At 42.0% G+C, this 25,544-nt stretch overlaps 2 protein-coding genes across 7 annotated transcripts in view; one reads left to right on the top strand and one right to left on the bottom strand.

Moving 5' to 3' along the window:
• The first annotated feature begins 1,202 nt into the window (after nucleotides 1-1,202).
• pbk (PDZ binding kinase) lies at nucleotides 1,203-16,796 on the top strand. 2 transcript variants are annotated; one of them, XM_033021096.1, is made up of 8 exons: nucleotides 1,203-1,289; nucleotides 2,639-2,747; nucleotides 3,474-3,573; nucleotides 4,346-4,488; nucleotides 4,972-5,141; nucleotides 9,725-9,854; nucleotides 12,925-13,086; nucleotides 16,429-16,796. In XM_033021096.1, the coding sequence occupies exons 2-8, from the start codon at nucleotides 2,687-2,689 to the stop codon at nucleotides 16,629-16,631; spliced, it is 969 nt and encodes a 322-aa protein (XP_032876987.1). In that variant the 5' UTR covers nucleotides 1,203-1,289; nucleotides 2,639-2,686; the 3' UTR covers nucleotides 16,632-16,796. The 2 variants fall into 2 exon arrangements, with proteins under 2 accessions (XP_032876987.1, XP_032876986.1); XM_033021095.1 differs by lacking the exon at nucleotides 1,203-1,289 and having other exon boundaries at nucleotides 2,179-2,747.
• A 1,514-nt stretch (nucleotides 16,797-18,310) lies between these two features.
• The window catches only part of esco2 (establishment of sister chromatid cohesion N-acetyltransferase 2), a 28,136-nt gene continuing 20,902 nt past the window's right edge, over nucleotides 18,311-25,544 (bottom strand). For all 5 annotated transcript variants that reach the window (XM_033021089.1, XM_033021091.1, XM_033021090.1 and 2 more), the window contains 5 exons: nucleotides 25,201-25,332; nucleotides 24,577-24,666; nucleotides 22,471-22,614; nucleotides 19,953-20,137; nucleotides 18,311-18,693 (listed from right to left, as the gene is read on the bottom strand). In XM_033021089.1, the coding sequence (XP_032876980.1) occupies nucleotides 18,561-18,693; nucleotides 19,953-20,137; nucleotides 22,471-22,614; nucleotides 24,577-24,666; nucleotides 25,201-25,332 (684 nt within the window). In that variant the 3' untranslated portion in view covers nucleotides 18,311-18,560. The remainder of the gene's footprint in view (nucleotides 18,694-19,952; nucleotides 20,138-22,470; nucleotides 22,615-24,576; nucleotides 24,667-25,200; nucleotides 25,333-25,544) is intronic.

Raw genomic sequence — 25,544 nt, 5'->3', positions numbered from 1 at the left:
CCTCCTACCATCCGGGAGGCGCTACAGGTCTCTCCGTTGCCGGACCAGCAGGTCCAGGAACAGCTTCTTCCCTACGGCTGTCACACTACTCAACAATGTACCTCGGTGTCTGCCAATCACCCCCCCCCCCCCCCCCCCCCCCCCCCCCCCCCGGACACTCCTCCCACAGGAAAAACACTATGTCTGTATACATGTAAAAAGATTTATTTATTGCAATCATATTCTATGTCGCTCTTCCAGGGAGATGCTAACTGCATTTCGTTGTCTCTGTACTGTACACTGACAATGACAATTAAAGTTGAATCTGAATCTGAATCTGAATTTCCCAGTGGTACAAAAATCTTTCTGTCTCAGTATTAAAAATGCTAATTGAATATTGTATTTCATAAAAACATCTCCGATGACTTAACTGTAAATATATTTTTCAGTGAAAGCTTGAACTACGCAGAATTTAATTTTCAGCTTCATTTTGAATGCTGCGTATGGCTTTCAAAGTACAGATATCTAATTAGTGCTTTAGACTAATCCGAAAAATAGATCAGCACTAAATCAGAAAAATTATTTAAAACAATTATAAATCCTATTTGTTTGTTGGATATGTTGGAGCACTTGAATGAGTCCACCTGGCAATTCAAGATGCCGTAGGCTGTGAATGGCAGAGCTTGAACTACAGCTGTCTCGGATGGTGCCGAATCTGCAACTTTTAATTTTCCTTTGCTGGTGGATTTCACAACTCTGGAAAAGGGGTTAACGCAAGTTCTTGAAAGTGAAAATGCCAATCGGGAACACTGCACCTGTGCAGAACATGCGAAGAAGGGCCTCGACCTGAAACATCACCCATTCCTTCTATCCAGAGATGCTGCCTGTCCCGCTAAGTTACTGCAGCATTTTGTGTGTGTCTTCATGTTAAATATTCACCTCTCCTTTGCTCACTGTGTGCAACTAGACAGAAGCAACACAACAGAAGCGCTGCATCTGCCCACCCCGCCTATGTCGACCTATTGCCTTTTCCTTTTTTCTTCCACCCCCTGCAGCCAGTGTGTAGCGGGGTCCGAGGCCGCAGCTCAGGTGCTGCCCGGCCACTGAATGATAACTCCCGCGCTCCATGTCCCGCCGCATTGATCTTCCTCTCGCCGCCGCCTGGGGGCGCCAAGGGGGCGCGGGCGCGGGCGCATGCGCGAGGCGAGCGGCCGGCCGCCTGCCCCACGTTCCCGTGATGCACCGGGTTTTCAAACTGTCAGCGGCGCGAGCGGGGAGCGGCTCGAGACAGAGCGAGAGAGAGAGAAGAGGTGGGGTCGCTGGGGTCAGTTGGTGGGGAGAGGAAGCGGGAGAGAAGGGGAGGGGAGAGGGGAGAGGCAGAAACGGGTCAACCGGTCGAGAGGGAGAGGTCTGCTGTGGGGGTAGGGAGCAGTGGGACTGGAGGGGGAACGGGGAGCTGGAGGGGGGAGCGGTGGGACTGGAGGGGAAGCGGTGGGACTGGAGGGGGGAGCGGTGGGACTGGAGGGGGGAGCGGTGGGACTGGAGGGGGGAGCGGTGGGACTGGAGGGGGGAGCGGTGGGACTGGAGGGGGAGCGGTGGGACTGGAGGGGGGAGCGGTGGGACTGGAGGGGGAGCGGTGGGACTGGAGGGGGGAGCGGTGGGACTGGAGGGGGAGCGGTGGGACTGGAGGGGGGAGCGGTGGGACTGGAGGGGGAAGCAGTGGGACTGGAGGGGGAGCGGTGGGACTGGAGGGGGGAGCGGTGGGACTGGAGGGGGGAGCGGTGGGACTGGAGGGGGAGCGGTGGGACTGGAGGGGGAAGCAGTGGGACTGGAGGGGGGAGCAGTGGGACTGGAGGGGAGAGCAGTGGGAGCTGGAGGGGGGAACGGGGAGCTGGAGGGGGGAGCAGTGGGACTGGAGGGGGAGCAGTGGGACTGGAGGGGGGAGCAGTGGGACTGGAGGGGGGAGCAGTGGGACTGGAGGGGTAGCAGTGGGACTGGAGGGGAAGCGGTGGGACTGGAGGGGGAAGAAGAGGGGAAGGTGGGGGGCGGTGGTGTGTGGACTGGGTGGGAGGGAGAAGCTAGAACGAAGGGAGGGGGGAGAGGAGAAGGGGGTTTGGGTGGGAGGAGGAGTAGGTTGGTCTTTTGTTTTGGCAAAAAAAAAAACAGCATCCCATACCCCTCCCCGAATGTACTTTGCACGTTAAACGAACGTCGAAATTCTAATAGCATTTATTTATATTTATTTAAAGAATCATCAACACACATATAGATATTGTGTTGTGGGAGGATGTTTACTTTACAAATCTGTATACACATTGGCTGATGAGATACCCTGTTAAGCCCAATAATTCACATATGTTGAGTGCCCTGTTGCTCTGTTATCAAATTGTACTTGCAAGGCAAAATTAAATTGAGCTGAAGGATGCATGAATAAGTCTAACAGATGGCCTGTGTATGTATGTGATAATAAAATCAAAATAGCATATTAGACATCTGTAGAGAACAAAACGGTTAACTTCTCACAGTTGCCTAGCATTTTCTGTATCAATGCCCTGTAATATATTGCTCGGCAAGTTATTGATTGTTATTCAAAACCTTTAACAGTGATGTTTCCTCAGCTACTGCTAACTTTGTCCTCTATCTTCGTGGTGTCTGAAAGGCATACAAATTATTTTGGTGGGGAAACTTCCAGCTTGAAATAGCAAAAATGGATAAAGGCTGCCCTTTCAAATCTCCCTGCCAGCAGGAACATAAAAAATCCCATTCAGGTAAGAATTTACCAGGCTAACGAAAGGTTTTTTATAATTACACGTATTGTACGTCAGATTGTTCTGCATGTTTCATTTCTGAGAATGAGTGAGTTAACTTTGACGTCTTGCTAGGATTTTGACCACACAATAAAGGAAAACTGTCTTAACTACAGTAGAATAAATCAATTCTTGGCCTAGTAAACATGATTTTATGAGTGAAGAGGAAGGTAAAATCTAAAATTATTAGCTAGTGATTTGCTAGTTTCAATTCAATTGTTCTTCAGTAAATCAATATTGTAGAAACCATAACGATTGATTACATAATGTGTAACATTGACAAGAGGCCAGGTTGTGCCAAGAAGCCAACTTCATTCAATGTTGAAAGTTTAGTAAGTCCTGGAGTTTAAGAAGGAACTGCAGATGCTGGAAAATCGAAGGTTGGCAAAAGTGCTGGAGAAACTCAGCGGGTGCAGCAACATCTATGGAGCGAAGGAAATAGGCAACGTTTAGTAAGTCCTGGATTTATGTCTGCATTGTGAAATGCAAAAGTTTGGGACTTTCTGATGAGATGAAATCTGTCAGTTTGTGCCATTGTTGGACTACGGCTAGTGTGTCCATATAGAGCCCATTTATAAGGTGCACAAATAATTAAGGCTCTATTAGAATTCAAAAGTTACTTATGAACATTCAACCTGAAATTTCAGGGTATGTTTCAATGAAATGTGCTGTTTGATCTGTTTTTAGGTTGTAGTGATGACAATCGTATTCCTCTGTCCATTCCTGCTTCCCCCTTCATGAAGAAGCTGGGCTATGGCACTGGTGTCAATGTTTATCTCATGAAAAGGTCAGTAAATGAAAAGATTGAAAAATATTTTAGAAGTGTAAGTTGAGAAAATATCTAAAGCCTAAATAAATACCTAACTGTACCTACAGTTAACAAACTGCATATAAAATCTGTTGAAAATAATCCACAAATAAAATTAAAAATAAAACACACATTTTTATCAACTTTGCTCAGTTAAAATAACTTGGGTGATGCTTAAAAAGGGCGACAATTTTTGAGAGGGATAATAAATCTGGAGACACAAGGAACTGCTGGAATCTTGAGTAACACACTGCTGGAGTAACAGTGGATCTGGCAGCATCTGAGATGGGAAAGGACAAGTAACGATTTGGGTTGGTCCATTCAGACTAACTGTAGTAGGGGAGGGGGAAGATGGAAAAGAGGTAAGGGAGGGGGACAGGACAAAGCCGAGCAAGTGAAGGGCAAATACAAGTGAAGGGAGCTTGTTGAGCAAATGGGTGGTCCAGTTAAAATATCACTTGTTACTTATCTATCCAAAAATTTACTGTACTCTGTAAATTTTGTACTTTTCAATATTATTGAGAAAAAGTAATTCACAAAGTGTTACACGAGTTGCTTTCCTATATGTTGATTCCATATTTCCTTTGAAGTTCAATGTGCATGTTTTTATTGATTCCATTGATGGATAGCAATGAAATCTTGTCTCTCGCGAGCTGGGCTCCTCCAATAATACCTTGCTTTGAAGATGGAAATAGAATACAAAATGGTGTTGGTGAGGTTGTATTGTTTTCATAAAGTATTTTGTGCTTAGATCCCCCACAGGCAAATCAAATTCTCCATGGGCTGTGAAAAAGATTAATACCAAGTGTAATGTGAAGCAGAAAAGTGTTTACCTGGAGAGACTTCAGATAGAGGCCAAACGCTTAAAAGATCTTGAACATCCTAACATTGTTGGTAGGTTTAATTATTGTGGAATAATATCTGGAAAATATAGTACGTATTTGAGTAAGTGGTTTATTCAAAAGAATAACATTGAACATTAATTTGCCACCATTAGCATCGTTAAGAATAACTTGTGAAAATAGTATACCATGGTTGTGATAGTAATTGCATGCTACCTGCAATTGTACCATTCTGGCTGTAATGCACTCATTGGTTACCTATTGGCTGCGTGTTACTAGTGCTATGTTTGCATATAACTACAACCAAAATGTAGGTTATGGTGTCCACGGGTGTTATTGCGTAATGGCTTTTCTTACTGTTAATAGGGTCAATGTTTCATTTTTAAATATCCCCATTTATTTCAGCTGTTATTTTATTTACTCCGGGTAAAGTAATTCTTCAGTCTGAGGCGGTCTCACAGCAGTCTGCTTTTTATAAAATTGTAAGAACTACAATGAATTTTACGTTTGATCTTGCCGAGCATTTTTTTCACAGGATATCGAGCTTTTATGAAAGCCAATGATGGAACACCATGTCTGGCTATGGAGTTTGGAGGAGAGAAGTCTCTGTATGATCTGATAGAAGAAAGAAGTGAAAATGGGAAAGCACCTTTTCCTGCTTCTACCATCTTTAAAGTAGCTTTGCATGTGGCTTATGGATTGAAGGTACTGTAATGGAGTAGTTATGGTACTGGATAAATTATTTTAAGAATTCAAGTCAAATCAAGTTCAATGTCATAAGCATAGGCATGGTGAGGTACAGGTACAATTACATTTTTGCTTGTAGTAGCATCCAGGCACATAGACTCAGCCAGCACTCATACATAAATCGTGCACTACGCACATTCTGCAAGAAGTTAAAAAAGAAAAAGAAAAGACCTTAGCGCAAAACACACAAAAAAAATGTCCAAGAGGTGGTCTGCAATGTTTTGTACTGAGGTAGGATTACAGTTATGTGGGTTGCTTCAAGAGCCTGATAGTTGTAGGAAAATAGCTGTTCTTGACCTGTTGGTATGTGACTACTGCCAGGCAGTAACAGTGAGAAGATGGTGGGGATCCTTGATGATCGACACTACCTTGAGGCTTCGCCCCAGGCAGATGCTTTCAGTGGTAGGCTGTGTCCACCACTATGGATCGTTTAAGGTAGTGATGTTATATCAACATATTGATGTCCTAATTCATCTCTACATTTTGGCTGATTATTTGAATTGAATTCTTGAAATGATTCATATTAATTGGAGAGATTTAAGGATTATTGATTGATATCTCTTGATTTTGACCAGTGTGACATGAGACTGCTGTGGTGTGAAATCATTCATTGTTGATTAATTACTTCATGTAGTTTGCCTCTACTCTCCCATCTCTCCTCAACCATAACATGTTTTGCATTGCCTCCAATAATAGTACATACAGTAATACTCAGATAATCCAGCCTCTGAATGTCTAAAAACTAGTCATACAGCATGGAAACAGGCCCTTTGGCCCAACCCGACCAAGATACTCCATCTACACTAGTCCCACCTGCCCGCATTTGGCCCATATCCATCTAAATCTTTCCTATCCATGTATCTATCCAAATGTTTTTCAAATGTTGTTACAGTATCTGCCTCAACTACCTCCTCTTGCAGCTCTTTTCATATTCCCACCACCCTCTGTGTGCAAAGGTTGCCCCTCAGGTTCCTATTAAATCTTGCCCCCCTCAACTTGAACCTATGTCCTCTAGTTCTTGATTCCTTTAGTCTGGGTAAAATACTAGGGTGTGTGTTCATCATATCTATTCCCCTCGTAATCTTATACATCTGAGATCACCCTTTGGCCTCTTGCGCTCTAAGGAATAAACTCCTAGTCTGCCCAGTCTCTCCCTATAGTTCAGGTGCTTCAAGTCCTGGCAAGATCCTCGCATCTTCTCAGCATTCTTTCTAGCTTAACACCATTCATCCTATAACAGGGTGACCAAAACTAAATACAATACTCCAAATGCGGCCTCACCAATGTCTTGTACAAATGTAACATAACACCCCACTTCTATACTTAGTAACCTGGCTGATGAATACCAATGTACTGAATGTCATCTTGACCACTCCCTCTACCTGTGATGCCACTTTCAAGGAACTATACACTCTTAAATCCCTCTTTTCTACAACCAGAGCCTGCCCTTCACTATGACGGTCCTGTCGGGTTTGACTTTCCAAAATGCAATACCTTATACATACCTGCATTACACTCAACCATCCCTCCGCCCACTTGTCCTACTGATCAAGATCCTGCTGTGATTTTTGGTAACCATCTTTGCTATCTATACCATCCACTTTAGTGTCATCTGCAAACTTAGTGATGTTTTCTGATGGTTTGGTATTTGTTCACTTATCAGGTCCTGTTTCTGTGAGCGTGTGTTTTTGGCAGATTTACTACATTATTGGGAATGTGGTCTTAAGTAGGAACACCATGCTTAAGAATAAAAAATGTTTTAAACCATATCTGGGGACTAGAGTATGGTGGATATTAGGCCAGAACTGGAGTTTGATCTGAAAGCTGAAACTCAATGGACTTTGTTTTCTACTCCCTTTAAACTCACCAAGTTCACTCACAAACAGTTTAGCATGTAAGAAAATCGAATGTATACGAAAATTATAGAAATAACAGACAATCCAGAAATTTTGCAGATTAGGCACCACCAAATACCCAAAGTGCCAGATTATCGAAGTTCTACTATACTAACCTTGTGCTCCTGTCAAATCTGTACTTCTCGCCGCTTGCCAGTCAACAACTGGAAGAGAGGCTGCATTATTCTAGCCGGCCCCGGTGGTAGAATGTTACCATCCCAACAAATTCCTGGAGGCCCCGCACTGTGGAAGGCCGTGGGGAACTAGTGAATTGCCTCGACCCTGTCCGGTAGAGGCACTGCACCATGCTGTGTCACCCGGTGGCCCAGAAAGTCGATGGCACGGAGGCCGAAGTGGCATTTGCCAGGGTTGATGACCAGGCCCAATAAACGAAGGAGGGCACAATGCTCCTGCCGCGAGCAACTCACCACGAGGATGTCACCCAAGTAGATGTATAGCAAGTCGAGCCCATGACCCACGGTGTCTATTAGGCATTTGAAGGCCTACACAGCGTTCTTAAGGCCAAAGGGCATCCTCAGGAACTCGAACAACCCGAACGGGGTGATTATTGCCGTCTTCGGGACATCCTCCGATCGCACGGGATCTGGTTGTATCCAAGGACTAAGTCTATTTTTGAAAAGAACTTAGCCCTGACCAGATGGGCTGAGAAGTCCTGGACATGGGGGATGCGGTAACGATCGGCGATGGTGGATTCGTTAAGGCAGCAGTAGTCACCACAAGGCCTCCAGACCCTGGAGCCCTTTAGCACCATGTGCAGTAGGGAGGCCCAGGGGTTGTTGAAGCATCGGACAATGCCCATGGCATCCATGCTTCAAAGCTCCTCCTTTGCGATCAGGGGTTTGTCGGGGGCCAGACTGCGAGTGCGGGTGTGGAGTGGTGGTCCAGAAGTGAGTATATGGCGCAGCACACCATCTTTCGGGCTGGTCATGTCAAACTACGGGGTCACAATGTCTGGGAATTTGGCCAGTATTTGTGCGTACACATTTCCACTGTTGCCACCAAGTTGAGAATTGGCGCGGTGGACGCAGTAAGGTGCAAGGAAATAGCTTCCAACGTTGGAGTGTGGACGAGGCATTGCCCGCTCACATCCACGAGGAGCGATTGCGCTCGCAGGAATTCTGCACCCAGGAACGGCTGGGCCATGTCCGCGATAGCGATAGTGAACAACCAGATGAAGTGGCACGCGCCAAAGATGAGGCTAATGATGCGGACGCCATAAGTACGAATAAGATTGTCGTTCGCGGCAGTCAATGCAGGCCCCCGCTTACCAGAACGCGTGTCCACTCCAGACGGGGGCAAAACGCTGGCTTCCGCCCCTGTGTCCACCAGGAATCGGCCCCAAGCGCCGGTCCCAAGCATACAGGGGATAAATCTTGCCGACCAACGCGATGATTAAAGGCGGCCGTCCCGAGCGTTTCACGGAAACAAATATATGGGCGGCATTGGCGGGCCGCTGAAGCCAAGCGCAGGTGGTCGAAGCACCACTTTTTATCTGCTTCTTGGTGGGCACGTTGTCTGTTGCGCCTTCCAGGGTGCTGTGGACACTCGATCCAGCGCGCCCCCTTATTGCTGCTTGGCCAGCCACAAATCGTTGGCACCCTCCGCTAGCTGCAGGGGGTTATCAAAGCTCGCCCCCCGTGAACTGCAGGCGGATGTCGTGTGGCATCTGTTGGAGGAACGTGTATTTGAAAAGAAGGCAAGGCTGCTCATGAGCGTGCGCATCTCACTCCGGTCGCTGAGCCCGCCCATGTTAAGGGTCCGTGCCACTCGCTCCAGGCGGCTGAGCCCGAAGGTACAGAGCAGCAGCTCTTTGAGGCCTTCGTATTTATTCACCGCCGGTGGATTGTCAAGATACGGCACCACCCAACCGTCTGTTTCCTGGTCGAGCGTGCTCACGACGTAGTGACAACGGGTCTCGCCGAACGTCACCCCATGGATATGAAATTGGGACTCGGCCTGCCAGAACCATAACTGCGGCTGCGAGGTACAGAAGGGGTTGGTAGCTTCAAGGCAACCACGTTCACTTCGGCCTGGTCGGTGGCAGGGTGCATTTTCGCTTCCAGACTAATAATTCTGGACATCGGGGTCACCAATGTGGCGGGACTCACAGATGTCCACTCAGGAATGAAACAGGACACAAAGTTTGTGTAATCAATCGGTGTTTAATGGTTCTCACAGTACAGCTCCCTACTCCTTCAACCGGGCACGGGCGTTGCCCGACCGTATATACTCCCAGGGGAGCCCCGTGACTTGTACCTCCCGTCACCGAGACACTTGACTCCTCCCTCCAGAGCTGAGGGTTCGTGCTGCGTGTGGCTCACCAACAGGTGCCGCCACAATGGTGCCATTTCTGTCATGGCTACTTAAAGCCAAGATAAAGAACTTTTCATGCTGGTGCGTTTTATTAAAAATGTACAAAGACGCTTTTGTTTAAAACATTTTGTATTTATTTATTTTTTTAATGATGCAAAGTGCTGGAGTTACTCAGCTGATTGTGCGGTATTTCTGGAGAACATGGATAGATAACCTTTTGGGTTGGAGCCCTTTTTTACTGATTGCTGGGGTGGGGGATTATTTGTAGTTACAATTCTCAAGAATTTAAAACCTTGATTTTGTAATTTCCAGTACCTGCACAATGAGAAGAAATTGCTACATGGAGATATTAAATCTTGCAATATAGTAATTAAGGAAGACTTTGAGACCATTAAGATCTGTGATGTAGGTGTTTCGCTCGAATTGGACGAAAACATGCAAGGTATGTGAAGATTATGCATGTAGATTGGCTTAATTTGGGGTGTGATTCTTAATAGGTGTGAACATATCAGTTTCTGTGTTTGATTTCACTGGGGGTCACTGGTTTTAGTGACCGCACATTAACATTTAGTTCCTGGTAATATTGCTTCAACACAGCAGTAAGAATAATTTCTTAACCTTGGCAGCATAATTTTCTTGAAATCAGCAGCCATGGAAAGTCAGTAACTAACCTCATTGATTTTAAATTTACTCTATTTGCTGCTTTACAAATTAAACTGAATTTTTAATGCATTCTCGGAATTAATATAACATTTTACATACTTTGCGGATAATAACTTTGATAATGTCAGGCTTTAATTTAGACAATGGCCGATTTACGCTAATTGCATATTTTGGTGGTTTGGAGGAAACTAGAACATTCAGGAGCAACCCACATGGTAAAATCCATACAGACGGTGCAATGGTCAGGTTGAATCTGGGATTGATGAAACTGTAACGCCACTTGTCTAAACACTTCATGTGCCATGTAAGCTTTTCTATGCTGCAATGATGTTCTGCCGAGGTGCAGCTTTTCCAAACATTCTTTCAAATGGAAAACCAGTAATCCATCTCTACTGTAGTTCCAAATCAAGACAGCTAGAGGAACAGAATATTTCCTTTACAATACAGTGCTGTGAGTATATAAGAGGTTAATACAGTGCCCTCCATAATGTTTGGGACAAAGACCCATCATTTATTAATTTGCCTCTACTCTACAATTTGAGATTTGTAATAGACAAAAATCACATGTGGATAAAGTGCACATTGTCAGATTTTAATAAAGGCCATTTTTATACATTTTGGTTTCACCATGTAGAAATTACAGCAGTGTTTATACATAGTCCCCCCATTTCAGGGCATCATAATGTTTGGGACACAGCAATGTCATGTAAATGAAAGTAGTCATGCTTAGTATTTTGTTGCATATCCTTTGCAAGCAATGACTGCTTGAAGTCTGCGATTCATGGACATCACCAGTTGCTGGGTGTCTTCTCTGGTGATGCTCTGCCAGGCCTGTATTGCACCCATCTTTAGCTTATGCTTGTTTAGGGGGCTTGTCCCTTTCTCTTCAGCATATAAAAGGCAAGCTCAATTGGGTTCAGATTGGGTGTTTTATTGACCATTTTTTAAGCTTTCAAAAACTCCTTTGTTGCTTTCGCAGTATGTTTAGGATCATTATGTTTGCTGTAGAATGATCCGCCGGCCAATGAGTTTTGAGGCATTTGTTTGAACTTGAGCAGATAGGATGTGTCAAAACACTTCAGAATTCATTATGCTACTACCATCAGCTGTTGTATCATCAATGAAGATAAGTGAGCCAGTACCTTCAGCAGCCATACAGACCATACAGTTTCACAGGTGAGGTGGTATGCTTTGGATCTTGGGCAGTTCCTTCTCTCCTCCATACTTTCCTCTTTCCATCACTCTGATATATGTTCATCTTCGTCTCATCTGTCCACAAGACCTTTTTCCAGTGCTGTGATTGCTCTTTTAAGCACTTCTTGGCAAACTAACCTGGCTATCCTATTATTGCGGCTAACCAGAGGTTTGCATCTTGCAGTGTAGCCTCTATATTTCTGTTCATGAAGTCTTCTGCGGACAGTGGTCATTGACAAATCCACACCTGACTCCTGAAGTGTGTTTCTGATCTGTCGGACAGGTGTTTGGGGATTTTTCTTTATTATAGAGAGAATTCTTCTGTCATCAGCAGTGGAGGTCATCCTTGACCTGCCAGTCCCTTTGCGATTAGTAAGCTCAACAAGCCTAAGGTTTGGCTGATGTCTAACTGTTTTATTCTTGTTTCTCAGTCTCAATGGCTTCTTTGACTTTCACTGGTACAACTTTGGTTCTCATGTTGATAAACAGCCATACAAGTTTCCAAAGGTGAAGGAAAGACTAGGTGCTGAGCACTCTCTTATACCTGTAGTAAGAAGCAATTAAACGCACCTGAGCAATTACAAACACCTGTGAAGCCATGTGTCTCAAACATTATGGTGCCCTGAAATGGGGGGGGGGGGGGCGCTATGTATAAACAAACACTGCTGTAATTTCTGCATGGTGAAACCAAAATGTATAAAAATCGCCTTTTTAAAAAATCTGACAATGTGCATTTTAACCACATGTGATTAAAAAAAAAAAATTCCTATTACAAATCTCAAATTGTGGAGTACAGAGGCAAGTAAATAAATGAAAGGTCTTTGTCCCAAACATTATGGAGGGCACTGTATGTGCAAGTTGTATACATTTGGGTCAACTGACAACAGTCATGAATTACTTTTGTTCCCTGGGCTCTTATTGTTTGGGAATCACAATCAAATCAGTAATGGAGCACTCCACAATTTTTGAATGATCAAGACTTGCTGGAATGTATCTGCTTCCACTTACAAAAGCCAAATCACATTGCATGCGTGTGGCAGTTTGAAAGATGTTACCCAGGTGTCCACATTCACTGACGCCAATTGCAACAAAAGTTTTGAGAGCCTAAGTTTGTGTAGTTTTTTAGTTTGGGGAAACAGGCCCTTCGGCTCAACGCGTCTGCACCGACCAATGATCCACGCATATTGACACTATATACACTAGGGACAATTTTACATGTTTATATCAAGCCAATTAACTTACACCTGCACGTCTTTAGAGTGGGAGGAATCTCAGGGAAAACCCACACAGGTCACAGGGAGAACGTACAAAGTCTGTACAGCAAGCACCTGTAGTCAGGACCGAACCCCGGATCAGCTGGCTTGCAGCACCCAACCCCCATATCTACACCACCATTGAATTGTAGGACCTGGGTTGTCAGCAGAACATTGCATCAGAACATGGCACATGGATTGTTTAGACAAATTGAGTTATTTTGGGGTTTGCAGTATCATTCTTTCCAAATACTGGCTGATCTTTGTAGAACTATTATATGTGACATTAAGCCTTTTTTAAAGAACTTGTACCATAGATTACTAGTTTTGGCCCTGCAATTTGAATGCTCACTCCTTCACGTTAGAGCCACAGCAAATGTTACACTCTCAATTTATTTTTAGTGAGTGATCCAAATGTAACATACATTGGGACTGAACCATGGAAGCCAAGAGAGGCTCTGGAAGAAAATGGTCTAATTACAGACAAATCAGACATCTTTGCCTATGGCCTTACATTGTGGGAAATGATGACCCTTTCTATGCCTCATGTAAATATTTCTGATGGTAAGTTTTCAATTGTTTATTGCTGGCCTGGTCATTAATTTAACCAGGTGGAATGATTTGGTTATTTCAGACTGGATTGTAAATTTAGTACAAGGTCTTGTTTTCCATTTTCTGTAAATTAGGGAAAATTGCTTGCTCGATGATTTCCTGCAATTATCTCATTAGAATTATAACCATTTTGTATTGCCTCTGAATTTGGAATAGATTCAAATTCCACTCCATTCAGAACAACTACAGACTCTATACCAATACTGGGGGAATGGTATTACAGAAGACTTTAGCCGACTGAAAATGGTAGATAATAACGACAATATTCAAAGAAAACCCGAGATCTCGTATCCAGATGTAGATTCCATCTTCAACCAATTAATAACAACATTTTAATTATCTTTGGTCCCTTTTTATGATCTGGAAGTTTCAATTAATTGTAGCAAAGGAAATTATTTCAATAACAGCCTAAGAGATTGGAGCAGTGGTAGACCACATCCCTTTGGACAATCGTCAGCTGACCAATGACCTGAATGAGTTCTACTGCAGGTTTGACAAGCAGAAACATAACCCTGGTACCCCCTCCACAACCAGATCCCAGTCTGCAAAGACTGGACCCTTCTACACCCACTCCTCCCCAATCACTTCACATCTCCTTAAAGTAAGACTCCAGTTTAAAAAGACTGGACCCTTTCCCACCCACCCCTCTCCAATCACCACTTAACATCCAATGACTGCAAAACACTGCTGCCTCGTTCACTACCCACCCTGTCCGTGCTGCACAACATCACTTCTCCATCATCAACAATAAAAATAGGAGTGGGAGAGGCTGTTCAGAAGACAGAAAAGCCAGAAATCTCCAGGACCGGACAATGTTAACCCCTCTACTCTCAAGCTGTGTGCTGAACAACTGGCACCGGTCTACAGACATTTTCAAGCAGTCCCTGCAAACCTGTACTGTCCCTGCCTGCTTCAAAGTCTCCACTATTGTCCCTGTACCCAAAAAGGCAAGGATTGCTGATCTTAATGACTACAGGCCTGTCGCACTGACCTCTGTAGTCATGAAGACCCTTGATTGTGCTGGCCAATCTGAAAAATATCACAAACCTCTGCAGTTTGCATACCGGGCCAATAGATCTGTGGATGACGCAGTCAACCTGGGCATGCATTTCATCCTCCAGCACCTAGACCACCAGGGGACCTATGCAAGGATTTTGTTTGTTGATTTTAGCTCTGCAATCAACACCATTGTACCAGAGCTACTACACTCCAAACATTCCAAGTTGACTGTGCCTGAACCCCTGTCGGTGGATCACCAGCTTCCTGACAGACAGAAAGCAGCATGTGAGGCTGGGAAAGCACATCTCAGACTCGCAGACCTTCAGCATAGGAGCACCGCAAGGCTGCGTACTCTCTCCTCTCCTTTACTTTCTCTAAACCAACGACTGCACCTCCACTGACTCCTCTGTCAAGCTTCTCAAGTTTGCGGACACAACCCTGATTGGACTGATCCAGGATGGGCAAGGAATCTGCCTACAGACAGGAAGTGACACAGCTGGCGTCCAGGTGCCATCGCAACAACCTGGAGCTCAATGCTCTTAAGACAGTGGAATTGATTGTAGACTTTAGGAGAGCTCCCCCTCCCCTCCCCTCCCCTCACCACACTCACCATCTATAACACCAGTCACATCTGTGGAGTCTTTCAAGTTCCTGGGAACCATAATCGCCAAGGACCTTAAATGGGAGGGGGGAGGGGGGGGGGCTCCATTGACTCCACAGTCAAAAAGGCACAACAGAGGATGTACTTCCTGCGGCAGCTGAGGAAGCACAATCTGCCACAGGCAAGTATGGTCCAATCCTATACAGCCATCGTAGAGTCTGTCCTCACCTTCTCCTTCATAGTCTGGTTTGGCTCAGCCCCCAAGCACGACATCTGGAGGCTGCAGCGAATCGTCCGATCAGCTGAGAAGGTTATTGGCTGCAACCTTCCCTCCATTGACAAACTACACTGCAAGGGCCAGGAAGCGAGTGGGTAAGATCATCCCTGGCCCCTCTCACCCTCTTTGAATCACTTCCCTCTGGAAGGCCACTCCAGACTGTCAAAGCTGCCACAGCCAGACATAAAAACAGTTTTTCTCATCTACTCAATAACCAAAAATTTGTAGCCTCCTTTTGCTCTGGTATTTTATTTAATTCACTTGTTTCATCGATAATGTTTTATTATTAGCGTTTAATGTTTTGTGTCATTCCTGTCACTGTATGTCATGTTGTCACTTGCGGGCGGAGCACCAAGGCAAATTCCTTGTATGTGAATACTTGGCCAATAAACTTATTTATTCATTCATTGATGTTCTGCTATTTATGAAAGTGATGACCTAGTTCAACTATTTTCCAGCACTATCCTTATTCCTTTATTATACTTTGATTCCATGACTGTCCAAACAACTATCAAACAATGATCAAGCATTCACAGGCCTCCAGGATAGAACATTCTAAAGATTCACTACCCTTGAGTGAGGAAATTTTTCCTCATCTTGCTCATAAATGACCGAACCCTTCACTGTCCAGTCTTTTAAAATTCAATTTTATAGCTTTTGGCAACTGATACCAGATACCCTCCGATTAGAAAAAAAGTTGCCCCTGATGTTCTCTCCGGAAGCCTATGCCACCTTGTGTTAGAATCTTCAATGATCAGCCATGATCATATTGAATGGCTGTGCTGGCTGGAAGGTCCGAATGGCGTACTCCTGCACCTATTTTCTATGTTTACCCAGGGAAAAATACTTTATCCAAAGCCCTTTGTGATCTTGTACACCTACACCCAGCCTGTTCAGCCTCCCTATAAATTCACACCCAGGTAACATCCCAGTGCATCTCTTCTGCACCCTTTCCAACTTAATGAAATCCACTGTCCTGCCCTAGATCCTCTTGGTAACCTCTTTTTCAAAAACTGGCGTAGGGGTATAATCTTCCATTTAAAGCTATGCTGACTATCCTTAATCACTCCATGCCTGTACAAATGCCAGCAGATCCTGTCCCTATTAATCCCTTCCAATTACTTTCCCACCGCTGAAGTCAGGCTCGCCAGCCTATTGTTCCCTGGCTTGTATTTCTGCCCTACAATTACAGCATAACATGGGCAACCTCCTTCTTCCTGGCTTGCGGTTGGAAGATGAATTTGGTATGGCCCTGGGGATATATCAACCTCAATGCCCTTTAAAACCATCAATACCACCTCTTTAGTAATTCATATGATTTAAGTCATTTGATTTCCTTATATGTAACCCATATAAAACTATTTGTGACCCTGATGCATGCGTTCATAGTTTTGAAATAAATTTGTTTTCTCCGTAGACTCTTTTGATGACGATAGTTTTGATGAGGATACTTATTATGCAGCTTTGGGTACTCGACCTGCACTCAACATGGAGGAGCTAGATGATTCATACAAGGAGGTTATTGAACTGTTCCTGGTCTGCACAAATGAAGATCCTCAAAAACGTCCCTCAGCTGCACAGATAGTGGAAGCATTGGAGGCAACGATCAAAAAGAAATAATTAAGTGCTTTTCTCACTTGTTTTGCCAATTTAATCCTCCAGATTTAAAGCCTGTTACTTGCTATTCATTCCCTTGATGTAATTTTAATCTTTATTTCTAACTATTTATCTTGCTGTAATAAATTCCTTGTTTACTATCACAATAAAATCTCAATTATCCATATATACCATTCTCAAGCAAAGAGTAAAATTCAATATACCGGTCGGGACTAACACATGTAATATTCCTTAATACATGTTAAGGCTAATGTCACCCATTCCTTCTCTCCAGAGATGCTGTCTGTCCCACTAAGTTACTCCAGTTTGTGTCCACCTTAAAGTTTAATACTCTTGTTGAAAGAGCAGTTTTTCCACATGTTTAATGATTTTTAAATCGGGGATTGGTTCTCAAACTTCAAAGCTGTTCCTTTCAAGAAAATCACACAGCAGTTACTAATCTCCCACTCCATAGGCCTATTCTTCATGTGAAGCTATTGTTTACTGACCATAAGAGATATGAGTAGAATTAGGCTATTTGGCCCATCACGTCTACTCTGCCATTCAATCTCTCCCTCCCAACCCCTGCCTTCTCCCCATAACCTGACACCCGTACTGACCAACTATTGAAGCAGAATTGAGAGACCGTGCTGCTCAAAAGTTTCCATTATGATTGCTCCAGAAGTCTGACAGCTTGCAATACGTTCATTTTTCTATGATACACTAAAGTGGCTAAGATGACAAAGCTGTAGCAAAAGGTTAACCATGTTAAGACTACACTGGCATGATGTGAAAACAAATTCATGCAGATTCTAATTTAATACTAAAGTTGTAGGGGTGTAGTTCTGCACATGCAAGACACACTTTAATTACTAAAAGAACCAAGAGTTAAGAATCTTGGTTCAACCATGATCCTTCTGAATGACCCACACTTGTTCTCACTTATGGTATTTACATGTCAGAACACTCCCACTAAATTTGTACTTCATTGTATGTATTAATTCAACTTCATATGTTCAAAGACAGTTTCTGGTTGGTTCTGTACTTATGTCCCATGTTCAGAATAATTAGCATGGTGCACTTTTTGGAATGAAACTATTTATGCCTTAATTGTTCACTTCCATCTTCCACAAGTTTTCATAAATATTAAACAGCCATTTACAATTTATGATTCAATTATTAGGAGAATAGAAATGCACCTATGACTACAAAATAGTTTACATAATGTTAATGGATATAGCAGGATTGCTGAATTAGGGAACACTATTATGCAGGCCGAATTGGTTACACTGCAATTTCCTCCAGGAACTACCCTTACATTAATCACACATCTTTCTCTTATGAACACAGGCTGTCAATCTCATGTAGAAGTCTATTTTAGTTACTTTGGATATTTACACACAGTGGCCTCTTTATACTTGTGCAACCATAGTCTAAATATAACATGCAGCATTTTGTACTTTTAAGCATGCAGTAACAAAAACATTAAACCTTTAAAATAAAGCAGGGAAAAATAATGAGTCAAACACTCTAGCCCCAACCACCTTTTCACATTATTTGCTTTTATAATTATTTTTAATATAGCAAAGTTTCTTCGGAACGCAACTAGTGTTTTAGCAGAACTACCTGTAGTTATTCAAGAATTTGTATATTTGAAAAAATATAGTATTTGTAAGTTTGTATATTTGAAAAAGTATGACATATACAAACTATAATTTTTTATTGATGAAATTCATAAATGACAACTACACATTCATACTTTTAATTATCAGTTAAACTTTTCACAAATCCAAATGAATATTATTTCAATTGTTAGTGCTGCAATGGTTCTTGGATCAAATTTGCAAATTGCACAGCATTATAGAAACATTTTACAATAGTGAAGTTTGTTAAAAACTAAAAGGCAAAGCAAAACCATCAACAGGCCAACATTTACTAAAACAAGTTTACTTTTCATGTTAACAAGTTATAAACAAGAAAGTTTGGAGTTTTACTGTATTTAGTTGCAAACAGCTTTCCGGATGGTGTTGGGTCAGAGAAGGCGATTTCATTCTTATTCAGGTATGTTCCATATATGAAAGTATTTCTAAAATAGAGATACAAGTTGGTTCAGAACTAGCAAAACATTTTTGTGAAATAATCAGAAAGGATTACAATGGGAAATATTGTAAAATGATGAAAAATACATGAATGTTCAGACAGGGAGAAGAGGAATGACCAATACCCTTCACCAAAGGATAATAATGGGACATTTAAGATAACTGGCAAAAATCCAAGTTTCCCAATTTGTGTGCGAGGTATGGAAAAGATCATGCAGCAAGCATCACATTGCACAAAGTACTTGGATTATCCATTACTACCTTAAACCAAGGCAATTACAGATCTGGGAAATGGGATTAGGGTAATGACTCATCAGGCCAGTGTAGACTGAATAATTTCTTATGCCATAAATACTGTAGCAAATTCGTATTGCCTCAAGATGGTGCTGTTGCAGTTTTGTAAATTGCTTGCTAGGACTCCAGCAGTTAACCATTTAGAAATGAATAATTTCATTCGTCGTTTTTTTGGAATCATATGGTGCAACACAATTGTAAAAAATAACTGTTTCAGGACTGGACGAGGGTTGGTCAAGACTATAAATAATGATCTCCTCTTTTTTTCTTTTCTTCTCTCTATTCTCTCTCTCAACTTTTTTCATTTACTCGTTTTCTTTTTTCACACACTATATATTTCACATCTTTCTATCCTTTACTATCTAACTTCTTTTTCTTATTCTAATCTTTTTTCAGTGTAACAAAAAAAAAAAAAGAAGTTGTACATAAAATGTATTATGAAAATATATATTAGGCACTTTGGTGCCATATGACTGTACTTACTTCTAATAAAATAAAATATTAAAAAAAAAAAAAGAAATGAATAATTTGGGTTTGGCTGGACACAGGCAAAGTTATCAAACAACACCATACTTCTCTAAGAGCTGTTAACATCCCCAGCTCAGATCTCAGATTTATCTCAGATCTTTTAAAACTGGGTTCCAAATTCTATGATATCAGGAGTCTACTCTAATTTCTAGATTCATCAACTCTACATTTCTTGACTACATTTCTTGTCTAGCTATCATCATTGTTCTCCATGCAAAGCACAGATAATTAACAATTCTGGTAGCTACTGGATTTCCTATTTTGCTACTAGTGAATGAAGAAAGGTTTCTGAGTCATAGACTGCAATCAGTGAAGTTAGACAACATCCTGCACGATAATTCAGATCAGTTACATCAAGGATAAATTAATAAAGGATTTATTTATTGGTGTTGGGTCCACATTTTAAAATATTGGAATTGCTTACTGGACAGCATCTAACATTCTGCTGGCGATTTTCTTTCTTCTCATCATGCAAAATACCCAGATTCTGCTCACACCACAGAGAGCTTCTTCGGACTTTGCAGCACATTGCCAGGCACGCCGATATTCAAATAGCACATTGTTCTCAGTTATTTTCTGATCAGCAGGCTCTGATAGCACCCTGAAGGCCTGAAAAAGTACCACGTAAAAATTGGAGGGTGAAGACTCAAAGTAACTTAATGCATTTTATGTAATTCACAAAGTGTTCATGATTGGTTTGTGACTTGGTTCGGTAACTTGAAAGTCCAGCAGCGGAAAAGACTGCAAAAAGTTGTGATCATTGCCCAGTCCATCACCAGCTCTGACCTCCCCACCAGTGACAGGATCTATCGAAGTCGCTGCCTCAAAAAGGTGGCCAACATCATCAAAGACCTACTCATTTCACAGTTGCCATCGGGAAGAAGGTACAGGAGCCTGAAAAGTAACGACCAGGTTCAGGAACAGCTTCTTCCCTACTGCTATCAGGCTATTAAACACAACAGCAAATAAGCTCTGAACTATAACAGACTATTATTATTATTATTGCACTATATTTGTTTATTTATTGAGTATATGTGAATGTGTATATATACACACTGAATGTTTTTTTCTCCCATTGTGTATTATGTTTACATGTTCTGCTGTGCTGCAGCAAATCAGAATTTCATTGTCCTATCTGGGACATATGACAATAAAACACTCTTGACTCTTGATTACATTTCTCTACTTAATATTGAATAGGGGAAGGTAAAAAACAGTTTGTGTAATTCTGTGATCATTATCCAGTGTTTATTGTGTAATTTTATCCAGTTGAAGATTTTTAACTTTTGTGTTGAAAACCATGTACCCAACAAATTAATAGGCTGAACAGCAAGAAGTTGACAGGAGGATATTTAATTTTTTGTTTCGAGGTTAAATCGTGACACAGTCACCACTTTGTTATCAGGTCACAGAGCATTGGGAAATCAATTATTTAGTATTTATGTGCAATTCCCATTCCAATATTGGTCCACTCTTACTCCATGACCAAATTCAGGTATTTGATAGAAATACATTAATCACTCCAAGATGTCATAAAATCCTGATTTTTATGAAAGAAAAAATATGGAAATTTTAGACACCATGATTTCTAAAGAAGAATTAAGATTAGTTTCAGAGAGAAATTTGGAATATATCACCATACCAACAATTAATAACAAATTACTCTGAAACGCTGGGCTTGGAATGCAGGACAACCATAAACTAAAATATTATGACAGGGCAGGAGCTTAGAAGGCAACGCAAAGGTTTAACCAGCAGATCGATTTTTTTTTTAGAATAGTCTCAACTCATGTAGATGATTTACATACAGCACAATCTCAAGCAAAAAAAACAAATGTAAAATGGAATGTCAAATCGCCCATCCTAATGCTCAAAACGGGTCTGCAACCTATGGACCGCGAGCCGAATGCAGCCCGTAACCCGAAATCATCCGGCCCGCAGGCGTGTTTTTTTCCCTGTAATTATCCGACTCGCAGACTTCCGTAATCACCGGTACCTCTCGGGCCCGTGGCCGCAATAGCAGAACCGCCGAGCCGCAAAGCCACCGGCATGGCTGCGCACCTGTGCCTGAGCTTCACTGCGGGATCGGGGTTGTCAATAGGCCGGAGAAGAGCGAGTGTGAGTATTTGAGCCACTGCCTTCAGGACAGAGCCAAGTCAATGGTCCGTAGGTACACCATGTCCGTGAGCGCCCGTAATTTGGGGCCAGTGCTCCGGATGGCGTCCTCGAAGGGGCGGGATCTATGTGAACACGTTATTTGTTGCCTGCCATCCGGGACGGGATCCATGTGTACACGTAATAGATGTGGCCTGCCGTCCGCTCACAGACATGCGTCCTGGCCCCTATGCAGAACAAGGTTGCTGACCCCTGGCTTACATGAACACTTGACACGTATGTAACTATCTTTACAATCAGTGTTTCACATGTGAAACGTGTAATTTCACATGTTCCTTTATTTGCAGACTGTCATGCTGCATACTCTGTTTAGCTTTACAGTGTCTAATGAGCAAGGGTCAGGCTTGTTTTGTTAAGTCTGCTGTTAGCTCTTATCTTTGCAAGCATCCAATGTGCCTTGACAGAAGTCGACACATATACTGGGGGAAAGTAGATGGGTGGATGGGATCCGTTGAGTATCACTGATGACCAAGCAGGAAATAAGCCAACTGTACTGGGAATAAACAAGGATTGGTTACTCCGAATTGGACTGCTGGCAGGAGTGGAAGAGTACATAAGTGACTACATCACTAGTAATCATGAAAATCAGAGAATATTGATAGCTACATTTGAGAATTGAAATTGCAAATTTCTGGAGCCTAAAAAAACATACAATGAAAGAATAATCAAGTTAAGAATACGAGTGTGCTGAAGATGAGATCTATAAACCTGTGGAACAGCTAATGTACAATAAGCATATCTTGATCAATATTATGCAATAGCTTTACCTTTTTGATATGTTCTGCAATAAGACAGCCAACAATCTTCTTTTCATTAGAGATAAACATGTAGGTTTTACTTTGGCTTAGGCAGCTTAATGTGGCTTGTTGAAACCCCAATTCGCTATCAACCAACTCTCTCACTTCTTCCACCTGTTCAAGACACACACGATGTTATGCGAGAATACATCAAAATAGAAACATACAACTTTGACCTACTCTTCATATCCTTGCTTTCAGAAGAATAATCATCCTTGCATATCACCATTCAACCTGAAAGCATGTTTAATCTTCAAAATCCTCTAGAAATAGGAGTTGGGGGAATTCCTGTGAGCCTGCTGAGCAGATGTGATCTTTGGACTCAACTCCATTCTCCTGCCTGATTACCATAATCCACGGATAGCTGTAGACCCAATGAACGATCTGAGCCTTGAACATAATTAATTAACATCTACAAACACCTGGGAAAGCTAATTGCAAAGATTCATATCCATCAGAAATAGTTTCTCCTCATTTTGATTCTAAATGTCCTTTTACTGAGTGACTATGGCTCCTAAACTCCTCTACCAGACTTCATGCAGCAAGGAAACAGGCTTTTTGACCCAATTCATCCATGACAATCAAGTTGTCTAAATGAGCAATTCCCATTTGCCTGTTTGGCCCATATCCCTCTAAACCTATTTTATCCATGAACCTGAATAAATACTTTAAATGTAATTGCATCCACCTCTTACACTTCCCTTGGCAGCTCCTTCCACATACCCTCATCGGGTCTCCTTTAAATCTTCACCCTCTTACCTTAAGTCTATGCCCTCTGGTTTTAGACGCCCCTGGGAAAAGATTGACAAATCATCTTATCTCTGCTCCTCAAACCAAACAGGCACAAAGAGAACATGCAAACACCAGACAGACAGGTTAGGATTGAACTTTGGTTGCTGCAGTTTTACCAGTTGCACCACCCTGCCACCCATTCAGATTAGAATACGGACATGGATAAACTGATAATAGCCATTGATAGGACATTTCTTTACAAGGCCTCCAAAACTTTTGATCCAACTTGACAATCTACGATAGACAACTCACTTCTCATACCCATGCAACTTTAAAAAAAAATTTAAGTATAGTTTCAGTTTTAAATGTGTCATTATATCACTGAATGTTCTGTTTTTCAAATGATTGTTTTCCCTTCAGAGAATCTTTTGTCTGACATGGTAATTAATGCTCTCTATTACCATGTCCAAATCCAAATGGTCCTTTCACTGCTTTGGTCCATAATGTAGTGTACTAGGAAACTATTCAAAATGCATTTCATGAACGTACACATAACTAACTTTGGCAATTTTATATTCCCATCTGATTGAATGGTGCCAGAACAATTTTGCTCTCAACATTAGCAAAATCAAGGAGCCGATTGTTGACATCAGGAGGGGAAAGTCGTGGATCCACAAGCTCGTCTTTATCAATGAAATGGCAGTGAAGTCAACAGCTTCACGTTCCTGAGCCCAGAACATTGATGCATTCACAAATAAAACTCACCAAGATTCTCTTCCTTGTCATGTTGTCAAATACTTTCTTAAACCTCTACTGTTGCACGGTAGAGAGCATGCTGACTGGTTGCAACATGGCCTGTTTTGGCAACTCAAACACCCAGGAACAAAGGCAATTACAAAAAGTGGACATCGCTTGTCATCATGTGTACTGATCTCCCTACTATCAAAGGGATCGATAGAAGGTACCCAACATCATAAAGGACCCACACCACCATGGCTATGCTCTCATTTCACTCCTACCATTGGGAAGAAAGTATAGGAGTCTGAAAACCATGAACTCAAGTACCCCTTCTTCACAACAACTGGCACTAGCACACTGCAAACACCAACTAAACAACAAACTGTCTTGGTTGCACAAGGGAGCTGGGGCTTTTTTTGAAACAATAGTTTTTTAAAAATCTATTGAACTTTTTTTGTATTGTTATCTATGAGTACTGTGTTAATATCTACCATTCTATGATTAGAGTGGTAGACATCGCCTGGTCCACCACAGGAACTAATCTCCCTACCAACAGAAGGGTCTATAGGGGATGCTGCTCAAAAAGCCATCACTATACCATTTTACCTTTTTGAGAGCATACTTAGGATCATCAGGGAGAATCATAATAATCTTTCCATCGAGATATTCTGCCACAACACGCTCTTTCTTCCATCCCTGTTGTATTAAAAAGAAGTATTCTGTAATGGTGCATTTATTTCAGGTTTCATCAATTCATGAGAGAAAATAATCATCCCAAGCTAAGTGACATTATTTTATACTGTTTCTTGAATTTTCCATTCCAATAAAGCTCAACCTAAGCACTTCATCTTTAGATGTGGCACATTAGAACCTTCTGGGGTCAATACAGAGTTCAACTATTTCAGGCATTGTCTTGTACTTCACATAGCTAACGTACCCCCTCTCTTTGTCCAGAATTTATGATTTTAATCATCTCCTGCAGACATACCTTCCCCATTTTTCACCCAGTTACACCACCAGGGTCATTCCATGGCAGGAATACCAGGAGAGGGATTTGAGAATTTTAAAAATGTGTTATTGCTATATGAAGACTATATGTTACCCGGAACCGTATGCAATACCCTGGGAAGTCAATAAATAACTTTTAGCTTTCAGATATACTTTGAAGAAATTAGCTTTGGACAAAATTACATTCAACTAGTTTGAGATTGAATACAATATCACTCATACCACAAAACGAAGCCCTTCCAGGAACCTTTGGTGATATTTTATATGCTGCACTTCATCCTCAGGATTGGCTGCTGTATAAATCATGCCACAGGACTTGCACATGATGGGTCCAAAATGCTTCTGACCCGCATCCTACAAAATGACAACATCAAGAAAATTTTACTCTCATGGTCTTAGAAAATTATACTCTTGGAAGTTAAAGCACTGTCCCAAGGCAAAAAAATAGCCCTAAAAGTTTGTTAGTGGTACAATTGGAAGAGTTTCCTTTTATATTTAATGTATGATTGCCTTAAGAGCAAGTTTATATTTAAACTTTTAATTAATAAATTATTTAATTAATAATC

The sequence above is a fragment of the Amblyraja radiata genome, chromosome 5 (assembly GCF_010909765.2).
Source record: "Amblyraja radiata isolate CabotCenter1 chromosome 5, sAmbRad1.1.pri, whole genome shotgun sequence".
NCBI lineage: Eukaryota > Metazoa > Chordata > Chondrichthyes > Rajiformes > Rajidae > Amblyraja > Amblyraja radiata.
The sequence above is the reverse complement of the archived record's forward strand: the minus strand, read 5'-3'. Positions and strand labels throughout refer to the sequence as shown.